Raw genomic sequence first — 13,033 nt, 5'->3', positions numbered from 1 at the left:
CCCCCCCCCCCCCCCCAACATTGACATACTTATTGTGATTTTATGTCACACAAATAGTAGTAAATATAAATGTCAAGTGGATACGTTCACTTAGCTCGCAGTAAAATTCAAGGACCTTTCAAGCACTTTAGAGGGAAATTTTCTAACTTTTCTTGCACTACACTTTGGAGATAAAAACAATACAAATTAACTACAAAAATTGTTTTAAGTAATTAATATATGACAAAATTATAAAGAAAATTCTAATTTAACAACAACAAAAAAATCCCCCAATTTGAATAATTTTTCCGAACTATAAAATAAGACAATCAATAACTTGTTGAGTTATTGGAAATAATAAATATTGATTACATTGGAACAATCCAAACAAAAGTAATGTTAAGGTAAATGACCTTCCTGCTCAAATTAAATGCTTCATAGGAACACAGGTCAATAAAGAAACAAAGAAATTCACAAAAAAGTGTTCTTACGTTTTCTGGCATTTAGTAAATAGAAATAACTTTGGCAATTCTAACTGGCCTAAAGCATGAAATGTTTCGTCTGATTCAACAGACGGTGAGAAGAAATGTATCTGTGTCTTTTATTAAGTGTCTGAACATGTTTGGTTTCAGCTGTAGACAACACATGTGGGCTTTTAATCGACTATTAGATTGCAAAACTGTCAGGTTTAAATGTCAAGCACTTCAAAGACTTTCCAAACCTTGAAAAACACCAAAATGAAATTCAAGCATTTTCACGGATTTCAAGCACCCCGAGCCTGACATATGTTTGCCTTCAGACCCTTTTAGGTCTCTCAAAAAAAAAAAATCTTTTTTTTTTTCTTTTAGACTTCTATCAAAACAATAAACCGAGCCAACCCTCACACTGCAGATTCTCTGACCGTAAAACATTCGTCTCGCCAGACGCGTCCCGATTACTTGCACGGGTCAGATGACGCCTAGAAACCCCGTGAAGCCTCTCCACCGACACGAACGCACCTGTCTTGGCTCCGGGTGTTGCTCGGCGCCGCAGTGAGCGGTCCAGCAGCTGATGGGTTCTGGTGGGACTGGCCCCCGCCATCAGCCTGGCAGTAGCTTCGTGAAGGAACAACTGGAGAGAAGCAGAGGGCAGAGAGAGATCAGAGCCAAACAGGAGGAACAAGAGCGAGAGACGATGACTCACACCTAACGCTCAGCTCTACCTCAGAGAGACTCTCTGTGAACAATGCTGCCACACACTTGCCTAAGGCTATGTGTGTGTGTGTGTGTGTGTGTGTGTGTGTTAGGAGTGGAAGTGAGAAGAATTTTATTTTTTGACTGAGAATTGCTCCACAGACTCCCTGTGAACAATCAGCTTCAGTCAGAGCTGCTTTGGGTTGTGTTGCCGATTTAAACATGGCGGTTTAAAAATGGATGAGTTTGTGTTTAAAGGAAGCAGCAATGTGCTCACCATCTCTAGGGATTTATTATGATGGATTCTATAACGACACAAAGCGTATCTATGTGTTGTTATAAAAGCCTTTTATTGGGCAAGAAATCTGAAAAATCCAACCTTCAAGTTGAGTACGTTTATGCAGAAAGGCGAACAAAATTCCTGCAAAATTAAAAAAAAAAAAAAAAAAGGTTTTAAAGTTAAACAGAGTGACTAGAGTGGGAGTTTGCTGAACTGTAGTGGGACTTTAGCTTTGGTCAGATGGCGCTAAGATCAGGTGGGATTAATGTGGAACAAAGGATAAATATGTAAGGAAGCACCTTATGCTCACTGATGAGCACGGTGGAGGATCTGTGATGCTGTGGGCCTGTTTCTCTTCCAAAGGAATGACCGTGTCAAAATGATGAAATCTTAAATTTTGTGGAACATTTAGTATAATCTGTTCGACCAGTAAAGAAAAAAATGGGTCGCTTTCAGGAGAGTTTTAATCCAAACCAACCCTGAAATGGTTCACCAAACCCAAAATCAACCTTTCTTATCGGTCGAATAGCAACCGATCCGTTAAAGCAGTTTGTCAACCACCTGAAAACACACGGGTAAAAATTGCACGTACTCTTCGCATTGCGGGTCTGAAGCTGTGTGCCAGCTTGCGCAGGGAGCAGAGGTCCTGCTGGAAGCCCTGAAGTTCTGGTGGCGACGCCTGATGAAGGCCGGCAGGACCGCTGGAGCCGGCCAAGCCGGACCCTGTGGGACTCGTCCCCTGCTGCTGCAAGCGCCAGATGTTGGTCCTCAAAACCAGCAGGAGGTCGCACACCATTAACTCGACGACCTGTAGAAATATTGACCGCATTGGTTGAAGTACGCAAATAGGATGCGAGTTGGCGTCACGAAAATGTGTTACGTGAAATATTTCATATTTTTAATGGTTGTTTTTACCTTCCACGTGTAGACTGAAAAGAAAACCTACAGAGATTTTATAAAGCAGAAACAAACCCTCCCTTCTCCTCCATCCTGTGAGTGTGTGTGTGTGTGTGATTGTGTGTTTGTGTGTTCTGCTGCTCTTGGTCCAGCTCTGTGTTGCACTGCAGGTACATTGCACTCTTAGGAGACACACATGCAATGCAACTACAATGCACCGCAGCTCTGGCCATAGACACACACACACACACACACATACACACACACACACACACACACACACACACACACACACACAAAAACACAGCACACTCATTTTGAGCTGCAAATCCACCAGAATCACCATCTGGTAGAAACCACAGGGAGGGCAGCCGCAGCGCCCCACAGAGGAACCGAGGAACTACTGCAGGGGGGGAATCTGGAGATCTGAGGCCAGGGAAAAATCCTGCGGCTTTTGTGTGCAAATAATATCCTAAACGTGATTTTTTTTTCCCTTCAGTTTTTTGTTCTTTTTTTGTATTCCACTGTAAGCTTTTAAAAGGTAAATCAGCTCGACTCCAGCATGTGCGTACCTTGTCCAAGCTGGAGCTGTGGCAGTGCGGTCCCAGGTTGAGGCTGTCTCGGAGCAGGGCGCTGGCCTTGTCAGTGTGGCTCAGACTCAGCTGGCAGTTTTCTGGCTTGGACAGCAGAGCTCTGACTGCCCTGAATGTGTTGAGGCACGCTTTGGGCAGAAGACTCCTGCCAGAACCAGCGGCAAATCAGACAAAGGACACAGGTTAAAGCAGTGCAAGTGTGTGACTGTGTGTGTGTGTGTGTGTGTGTGTGTGTGGGGGGGTAAGGGAACTTACTCTGCGTTCTGCAGGCTGCGAGGCAGGTGCTCCACGGTCGGATAGAGCCTCTCTGCTGCAGCATCATCTCCTTGAAGCCAATTGATGATCACTATGGCAACCGAGGACCACCATTTAGAGTGGGGGTCGCAGCCTGGTGATTGGAGAAGAAAAAAAAAAAGTAAAAAAAAAAAAATGAGACACCCTCCCGTAGACAGGCAATTATGCAAATATTCGAATCCCCCACTGGCTTTTTTTCCACCCCACATTTAACATGCATCACAATACACAAAGACAGCTGCTGTCTATATCCTGAGCCCTGAATCATTCTCTCTGGTAGAGTCCCACCTTGCACCCACAGCGAGATCTTAAGTTTTAAGGAGGGTAATATATTCTGCTGCACACCCATGCAAACCTCCACAAGCACATTTTAAAACACCGAGAGCATCCCGAAGCTCTGCCAACAAAAAGTTTCCGATTAAAAACCCCGGCACAGCCTCGCTTCCCTTCCTCCTTTCAAGGTGATCACAGATTTGACAGTGCTGAAGATAAATGAAGCAATTCGGTGTGCCTCCATTTTACCGGGTTCCCTTTTTTTTTTTTTTTTAATTTCTTTCTCTTTTTTTAAGCTTAGATTAGTGGAGACAAAAAGATGTGCTGCGGGGCTGAAAGTCGACTGGAAATCAGACTACGTGATTTCCAAAGAGTATAAATGGACTTTGTTGGCGATTTGATTTAGTAAAAAACACCCAGGTAATGACACGGCTGGGACATGTAAAGGCAAAATGAAGCAATGCATTAAGAGGTTAAATTAAAAGCCATTTTTTCTGTCGTGATTTTCCAGGAATGTTATAATTTGTAATTCTGACTTATCAATTGCTTGAATTATTGCAGAATGGAACAGAATCAGCCTTTATTTTCCCGTAAAGGGGAAAACTGGATGTAAAAGTTCTCAATAAAAGTTCTTAAAGTGTTAAAAACAATACATTAAAAAAACTAGCTTAATAATAACAGCAGCATAATCTACTGTACAAAACTGTAATATGATTAAATACTGTGCAGTTATTAGGAAGTATGATACTTCTATAGAATAAAATAATAACGATTGTCATAACTATTACTATATTTCATGCATTTTCTGTTCAACATAAAGGCAGGTTTAATTACTCGATTATATTTTTATTGTACAACATTATATGATTACAGCATTATTATTTACAAAGGCATGTTTTATTTATGTATTTTAAATATTTTATTTGATAAGATTATTATTATTGTTATTATTATTATTTACAAAGATGCTGTTTTAATTCTTATTAATACTATCAATGTTGTAAAAATTAACCAGCATTTTTTATTCCTTTTTTTTTTTTAAGTGTGAATATTCTAAATTAATATTTAACTATGACAATCATCATCATTTACAGAAAGAAAAAGAAAAAAGTTGTCATAATTACCATTGTTTTCAAAAAACTTCTGATCAAACTTTTAATATTCTAATTATTTTGAACCTACCGGTCACAGTGGCCATGTTGGAGCCGATTGCAAAGGACTGGGACGTTGCACCGGCGGCGTCGGACGCACTAATCAACAGCTGGAGGTACTCCAAGGCGTCGGCGTACTCCCTGGTAGCAGAGACCAGTCAAAAGGTCAACAAGTGCTCCAACATTCTCATTTATTAGGAACTTTTTCACAATCGAGGGAACTTTTCGTGTCTTTTAGAAAATAAATAATGAATACTGGTCAAAAAAATAAAAAATAAAAAAAGACAAGAAAAGAAAAGAAAAGAAACAGAGACATGTTTAAAAGCCCCCGGTGTTTTCTCACCCGTCAGCCTGGTTGGGACTCTTCTCTCCGTGCGGCTGGGCGACGCAGTAAAGAGCCTTTTCGAGAAGGTGCTCTCTGAAAGCCTGAGTCAACTGGGCCAGAGGGTCCACTGTAGGAACGCCAAGCCATTTAAATTATTTCAGAATAGCTTTCAGGGGAAGTAAAAAAACAATTCAATGGACTAAATTAGGCCACGTTAGGTAACTGGTGGCCTACCAGTGTTTCCGGCCTGGCTGTAGATGCTTTCTTTAGGCGTGCTGCGAATGGCCCAGTCCCCGTCCACGAAGAAGCGGTGTCCGAGCGGGTGACAGAGCCACTGCATGGCCGGAGGCACGCAGCCGCTGGACGACAGGCACGCCTGGCGGGCACTGCTCAGGAACACACGCTGTCGGTCGGGAGAGAAGACGGAGCTTTGTTCAGCGAGGCTCGCTTGACTTCAGTCACCGAAGGCTTCTGACTGATTGATATAAGCGTGGGAATGACGACTCACAGAGGTAAAATGGAGGATCCTTGGCAGGCTGGCTTTGACTCGTAGCGCTGCAGAGACGTAGACCTCAGCCAGGCTGGCTACAGGCAGGCATGAGCCAGCACATTCTGCCAGGTTCACCGCACTTAAAGCCATGTGGACTGCCGACAGGTGGCTGCCGTTCAGCTTCCCTGCACAAACACACACACACAAAAAAAAAAGGTTCATAACATCCACAATTTTTCCTATCGTTATATATGATATTAGCATAGACCAAAGATTTCATTTTAAGAAGTCAAATCAGATTAACATAAGCTAAGTTGTGCTGTTAAATCTACCTGTCATGTGAAGCTGGTGCAGGCGGTGATAAACCAAGGCGGCATCACGGCTGCTTTTACACGCGTCCTCCTGCAGGGGGCGATCGCTACGCAGACCTCCAGCCCTTGCAGCGAGCCAGCGGCCGACCCAGAGGCGCTGCAGGCAGAACCTCAGCAGGGACCAGAGCACCGCGCAGGTCAGGTCCAACTGGGAGGTGGGCAGGGGGCGACCCAGTGCCTTCAGACAGGTTCGGAGGTTATGACTGGCCTGAGCAAAATCCCCCTGAAGGGAAAGAAGACAGAATGTAAGACATGGATGAATCATCATTCAAAAGGCTGATTAATAACCAGACCATCTTACTCTGGCCAGGTCCAGGTCGGCCTGTTTGCGGTGTCTCCAGAACAGCACAGACGATCCCGAGTGCGGACGGGTCACGGGCTCGCCGTAAACCAACAATCGGATCAGAACTCCCGACACCAGAATACCGTTCAGCAGCCACACCAATATGGTGGGGAGCATCCAATCCATCCAGCCCCAAGACTCAGCTACGGACAGCATGGAAACACTCAGTAACGAGCAAAAAAAAAAACTCCGGTAGACAACCGCTACGACGAACCAGCAGGTTTACCTGGAATATCTACACCCAAGACGCTTCTCCCTGCGTGATGGGGGGTAATGTCGGCAGCGTTTCCTGCAGAGCTGCTGCCGGATGAGCAGAGCAAAGCAGCCAGCGGGTTGAGGGAGAGGAAGAAGAAGGTAAAAGCGCACAACGCCATGCGGGAGCGGTCCAGCATGCCTCCGACTACGCCACCTGCTGCAGACTGGTCCAGCAAGCCTAAATGGGACTGCAGCAAAGGGAGATCCAGAAAAGGACAATTAGGGTAAATTTAACCTAACATAATTTTTTTTTTTAAAAACTGACTGTCTCGCAACTTTCAAAACCGCTGCCTGGCAAATTAAATGTTCGCCACACACCTTTGTGTCCTCTCCCATGGGACTGTCGGGCTCCGAGTCGCTGCTGCAGTGCGAGAAGGAGGTCGGGGAGCCGACGTCGGAGGCTGGCGGAGTGGGCAGCTCGTTCTTCACTTCTGCCTGAGTGTCCACCTCCATGGCAACCAGGTCTTTGAGAGACTCTTTGGAAGGCAGAAGAAAGAAGTCACACACACACACACAAAGAAAGAACAGTCAGAGTGTCGACCAACAGCTCGGAGGGCTTTAGCCCGGCTTAATGGCGCGCTTAAGAACACAGACAAGATGAGGGCTCAAATGCTCACTGTTCTTCTGAGCTGCTACTTTCAGAGCCATGTTCTCCTGTTTGAGCTTCTGGTTCGTCTGCTGCAGGTAGCGGATGTAGTCGATGGCTTTCCTGAGGACAGCCGACTTGTTGAGCTAAAGGAGAGGAAGGAAAAACACGGAGTGGATGTAATAAAGATCAAACACAGCATCTACACCGGGCAGCCATTACATTACGACCAGAACCAAGAACACGAAATAGCATTGCAGCATAGCATAGCAGAGCATAGAATAAACAGTTTCCAACCTTGGCTTCAGTGCCAGCGACAATGTCTTTCAGCTCCACTATTTTATCGTTGATGGAGGAGCGATAGCGCTTCTCGATGGCGTTGTGAGCCGTGCGCTTCTCCCCCTTGTGCGGCTGGCCTGACGGCTTGCCGGCGATGGCGATGCGGTTGATGGGAAGCTTTTCCGCGTCCACCATCACAGGCACGGTGGTCAGGATGGTACCCCCACCCATAAAAGCCTACAGACGGATGGAACTCAGGAAAGTTTTCTCGAATGTAAAATTCACAATTTACACTGACATCTGCCCTCTTCTGCTACCTGCAGGGCAGTGCTCTGAACCGGGCTGGTGGTGGTCGCTAGGGACGTAGGAGAGGCCATGGTTGTGACCATACACGGGTCAGGCTTTAAAGTGGTGAGCAGTACGGACTCAGCCTTTATGAACTGGGGCTGCAGCAGCACCTGATGCAAACACACACAGACCAAAGACCCATCATCAAGGAAGGCATCCTTTATCCAGCCCAGGAGCAATCAAGGAGCGGCCTCACACACTTACAGGTACTTGTTGTACTTGGGTTGTGATGGTCTGTGCTGGAGGGCTAGCTGAGGTGGCCAGGAGCGGGGAGGCAGTGGTCAGGCCTTGAAGCTGGGTCTGAATGGTCACCGACTGGACGCTGGGAGGCGAGGACGATAAGCTGGTGGCAGGAGGGCTCACGCTGCTGGGGCTGACGGCTGCAAAAAGAGTGACAGCGCCGTTAAACCAAGCAGGTTAAACTCGATAAAACATCACTTTAATTTTTTTTTTTTTTCTTTCAGAGGAATTAATATGGGTATTTGCTGTATTTTTTTATTGCAGCTGAAGTGCTGCACATGTGGCACATCAACACTGGCAATCAAGCAAAGTCTAAAGGCGGCAAATGTTTTGTGAAAAAGAATCAGTGGATGGAAGCAGTTCAAATGCTAAAACTTTTATGTCTTTATACCGACTGCAAAGTATTTATCGTAATCTTTTGTTATCTTATCACTTCTTTAAAAAGCCTATCTTTTATTTCACTAAAAGAAAGGTGGCAAGTGAGTAAACTTTATTTATATAGCACCTTTCACTGGCAAAAATCACAAAGTGCTATAAAACGATCTAGAAAAACAAGCTGACAAAAACAATAAGAGGTGCATTTAAGAAAAAGCTTGTCTAAATAAAAAATAAAAAAAAAGTTGTAGTTTTCTAAAAATGTGTCATTTCAGAATTATGCAAGCAAGCATAAAAAACTGAAGCATTCCTGGACGAAGGTGGTCTAAAAATACCGATATGCAAGCAGAAAGCAGAGGTTTGCCTGCAGCTGTAAAACTTTTCTGTCGTTATTTGGGGTGGAAAGCAGTTGGAAAAACATCAGCTGAATATCAGGTGAGAAACACTCAAACAGTTTGTTCAGAATAGGTATTGATTATTTAGCAATTAGATCATCACTTCCTCTGGAAGGCGAACAGAAGTCAAATGGACGCAGAAAGTGATTCAACATAAATCCCAAATCTAGACGTCGTGAAACGTAAAAGTAATTCAGACATAAGCCAGGAATGCAAATTTCTTGCCATCGGGTTATTGGAACAGATGAAGGACTTCATGCGGCGACACAAGAAGCAAAACCATTTTTGGGCCCTTTTGCCAATATTCTAACTAAGCCTGTAATTCCATAAAACGATTTGTTAATAAGTGTGTAGACTGAAGATAACCTTTTACCCATTTAGAAATTTCAGTGAGTCGTTCCATACCTCCTCTTATCACGTGAAACTGAGATAATGGTTACATGTGCCAAACCGCACCTGGGTCAGAGACTTTAGCCATGCGGTAATAAAAAAAAAAAAAAAAAAGGAAAAAATCCAATAAAAATTAAAAAAAGAACTATAAAAAAAAAAAAAAAAAGAACTACATCATCCTAACCCCAGTGAACACCTCAGAATATCTCCTTAGCTCAGCGAATCGGAGAGTTGCTTCTACGCATAATCTAAACTAATTATTGCGTATGCACGTATAAGACACTACACAGTAGCTACTGCACTCTGCTGAACCCTATATCTGCAGAGGGTATTGTGCAAACGCAGAACTTTGATAATAGTTTGCAACATTTATTTAGCCAGGGCTATTAGACAGAAATTAGTTGCAATATCCAGAGGCTTCTTTGTTGTCACACCTCAACATCTAATTAATGATTGTAGCAGAAGACACAGGACATTATTAAAATGAACACAAACTATTAAGCGGACATGAGCAGAGGATAAATTGACAGCACTCGAAGAGCTTATTATGTAATTAAGCAGCTTTACAACACTAGTCAGTCTGAGCCATTAACACAGCAATTCGTACACCATTCGTTCAAATAAGCCCATACTGAGACACCGGTGACATAGGGACAACTTTTTTTTTTTTCTTTAACTCACATTAAAGATCAAAACATTGCGAACGTCAATTCGTGATGGATATTAGTCTGTGACACACAGAGAAAACGATTGTGGAACTGCACTGAAAAATTTCTGATTTTCCAGCTTTTCGAGCTTACACGTCTTTCTCTTCCGACACGTTCGCCACCCTGCAGAGGACTTACCCGTAAAGCTACTTTGGCTCTGAAACTTGCTCTGGGCCTGCGGTTGTGCCTGGGGCTGAGGCGCAGTCTGAGGCGCAGGGGATGTGAAGAGTGTCTGTGTCGGGGAGCTGAACACCGGATTTGGACCTGGCGAGCCGTGAGGGGACGACGCTGCTGCCTGCGCGGCGGCAGGCGGGCTGACGCTCGGCTGGGGCTGCTCCACGAGGGGCTGTCTGAGGCTCTGAGCCTGCTGGCTCGACGACGGCTGCTGCTGCTGCTGCCTCTGTGCGGTGCTGGCTACCTGAGCCAGGGGAGACTGCTGGAAGGTGGCGGGCTGGAAGGCCTTGTCCGGGGCCGAGGAGCTGCGGCTGATGGGCGGGCCCAACAGGGCGTCTAAGTGGGGGTTGCTGCTCAGGATGGAGGAAGTGGTGGTGGATGAAGGTGTGGGAGCGGTGGCAGGAGGAGAAACAGAGGTGATGGTCTGGGACAAGGCATTCATCTCTTGGGTGGAAGGGCTCCCTGCGAAGGGAGTGGAGTCAAAGAGTCCTCCAAACTCCATGTCCTGATTGTTGATGAGCTGAAGCATGTCTGCAGAAGCGCAGAAAAAACAAAACAAAACAGAAATAATTAGGAATGTTACCCATAAACCAGAAATAAACCTTATAGTTACTCCATTAAGAGATAAAAAAGGATCTGTTAAAAATTGAAATACAAATGTGATAAAAAGGTGAAAAGGCAAAGTGACAGCTAAGATCAGAGGTTTAAAAGGCATCTGGAGTGTGTCTGCTCTCTGTCCTGGATCAGGTCCAGTGTAGCCATAGGAACCAGGACCTGAACATTACCAGAGACCCCTCACACACTCCACACGAACTTCCTGGAACTGTTGCTACCAGGCAAACAGTACCACATCAAAAGCAGAACCTTCCAGACGGACGCACAGCTTTCTGCCTCAAGCTGTTTAAACGCCAAAGTGAAGGTGAAGAATATGCGCTTCACCTTTGTCTGTGTCGTGTTTTATCCATTTGTGTTTTTCTTTAATAATTTTTTTTTTTTACACTGGTGGAAATTTTGAGAAAATCCTGCCTTGTTTCTTTTTCTTTGCTAAATGATGGTATGCAATTTGAATATCTACTGGTACGTACAGAGTGGTGGTAGTATATCAGTCTGGGGCTGGTTGAGAACCTGGATGACTTGCAACTTTCTTTTGAGTCATTTTTGTATTCCAGAAATAAGAATGTGCATTAATAATACATAATATATCCAGCTGTTTGCATTTATTAAGCTTTTTTTTAACCAAAGCACTGCCATTTCATTTATAAAACAGTCAATACCAAAACTTCTAATGATAATTGGATTTCCAAGGTATAACCAGTTTGAGAACTCTCTCTTGACAAAGATAAAGTGTTCTTTGCAAATACTGAAAATAATTTCCCACTTCTACATTTAACTGGATAAAGCATAGAATGATCGCATCCATGAAACGCGCTGCCGGATGTATGTTGTGTCTGCTGTGCAACGCTGAAGCCTGAATGTATAAAAACCACTGTTGTGTATGAGGTGATCGCTCTTGACCAATCAGAGCGCGGCTCTCAGACTTGCTATGCCGATCAGACCAAGACAGCGAGGAGAGAGAGAGAGAGAGATGCTTGGCTTCCACTGGAGGTTACCATCGTGCAGCGTCACCAGTGGGTTACAGTCGGTCAAATTTAGGAGAGCACGACCGAATACTGTTTACCCACACCCGTTTATCGTGCTACACGTTGGCTGTGCTCATAAAACACACATTGAAGAACGGTGGAGAATCTTTAGGAGACAGAAAATCTTGCATTATTGATAAAAAAAAAGCAGTTTCCCCCCTCCTTAATACAAACTGTGGAACGTATTATAATTCACAAGGATTTAAGCTAAAAGACACAGCTAGGCGTAATAACGCAGAATTGTCGTATTATATTAGGGCAAACCGTAAAAACTTGTTAATTCGGTCAACTAAGGGAGCTGAACCCAGGAAGGAGGAATGAACGACAGTAACCTCTGTCGGCGAGGCACGCTGGGGGCGGGGCTCACTCACAACCGTTAGCAGCACATTAGCCTCACTTGCTAAAATTAGCAATAGAATAACCAATTTGTGCACATTTAAGTTATAGTGAAAACCACTTACAACACAAATCTATTAATTTTACGTATAAAACCAAAGGGAACCATTTTAGAAAACTCAAAAGCTAAATAGCTAATTCTAGCTATGTGTCTTATTAAGACACTATAAGCTGTTTGAGCCATTAACTTTGTTTTTGCCGTTTGTTACAAAATGCACAACCCACATTACTAAAGAAATAACAGAGAAAAGTCCATGCAGTGCTTACTCTTGCAGCTCTTTAAACATGACTGACTTAACAGGTATCCATATAAATAAATGCACAACTCCTTACCATCGATGTCGCTTAAGAGGGCCGTGTCAATTTCACTTGGGTCGTTAAGAGACAGTGTTGGATCCAGATCCAACGAAGGATCGTCAAAAGACAGGCGGTTCATCTTCACTCTCGTCTGATTCTATGGACCACAGAGTCGGTTCGACGTGCTATCTCAAATCTCAGAAAGCTGGAGAGTTTTTTTATCGTTTACGTCCCTACATTTGATAAACTGTCGGATCCCAAGTCGACCTAAAACTTATCCAGGATGCGCTGTTTGCCGATATGTCAACGAAACTATACACACCAACCCGCCATGATCGTCGCTGGGAAACTTGTCAAACCGAGTCAAACACTGAGGCTCATTCAGCACTAACCCACACAACCCTGAAGACTGACAGGTGAGCCAGCCAATCAGCGAGCTTCTAGCAGATTCCCACGATTCTCATGATTGTTTTGATTGCTGAGCAAACCGATGAAACAATGTGGAGTGCATTTCAATAATTTTATAAGACAGTTCAAGAGACGTTATGGTTATTAATTTGTGATAAATACGACACATTACTATAGCTCATTAATTATTAATCCAATGACAAGGAATAACTGAAAACGCCAACAAAACCATAACTGTGCTACGTACTGATATGAATTCTAATATTCAATTCAGTAATGTTTACTCCATCTTAAATTACGATAACAAATTCTTAATATTGAAGGCAGCAGCGTGCATTTGTTTATTATGGGACTGCCGCGAAACAACCAATCAAA

The 13,033-nt window shown here is 44.0% G+C and overlaps 1 protein-coding gene across 1 annotated transcript in view; it reads right to left on the bottom strand.

Annotated features, from left to right (window-relative positions):
• The window catches only part of srebf1 (sterol regulatory element binding transcription factor 1), a 16,161-nt gene extending 3,772 nt beyond the window's left edge, over positions 1-12,389 (bottom strand). The window contains exons 1-18 of the mRNA XM_015033640.1: positions 12,287-12,389; positions 9,882-10,448; positions 7,841-8,016; positions 7,606-7,746; positions 7,307-7,525; positions 7,041-7,155; positions 6,742-6,899; positions 6,395-6,611; positions 6,127-6,311; positions 5,787-6,048; positions 5,473-5,639; positions 5,199-5,367; positions 4,983-5,091; positions 4,671-4,780; positions 3,177-3,309; positions 2,901-3,066; positions 2,024-2,239; positions 978-1,089 (exon numbers count right to left, since the gene is read on the bottom strand). Of these exons, the coding sequence (XP_014889126.1) occupies positions 978-1,089; positions 2,024-2,239; positions 2,901-3,066; positions 3,177-3,309; positions 4,671-4,780; positions 4,983-5,091; positions 5,199-5,367; positions 5,473-5,639; positions 5,787-6,048; positions 6,127-6,311; positions 6,395-6,611; positions 6,742-6,899; positions 7,041-7,155; positions 7,307-7,525; positions 7,606-7,746; positions 7,841-8,016; positions 9,882-10,448; positions 12,287-12,389 (3,325 nt within the window). The remainder of the gene's footprint in view (positions 1-977; positions 1,090-2,023; positions 2,240-2,900; positions 3,067-3,176; positions 3,310-4,670; positions 4,781-4,982; positions 5,092-5,198; positions 5,368-5,472; positions 5,640-5,786; positions 6,049-6,126; positions 6,312-6,394; positions 6,612-6,741; positions 6,900-7,040; positions 7,156-7,306; positions 7,526-7,605; positions 7,747-7,840; positions 8,017-9,881; positions 10,449-12,286) is intronic.
• Between the last annotated feature and the right edge of the window lie 644 nt (positions 12,390-13,033).

The sequence above is a fragment of the Poecilia latipinna genome, unplaced genomic scaffold (assembly GCF_001443285.1).
Source record: "Poecilia latipinna isolate Pla-1442-1.1 unplaced genomic scaffold, P_latipinna-1.0 Scaffold275, whole genome shotgun sequence".
Taxonomy (NCBI): domain Eukaryota; kingdom Metazoa; phylum Chordata; class Actinopteri; order Cyprinodontiformes; family Poeciliidae; genus Poecilia; species Poecilia latipinna.
Note: the sequence above shows the minus strand (reverse complement) of the source record. Positions and strands in the feature narration are given on the sequence as shown.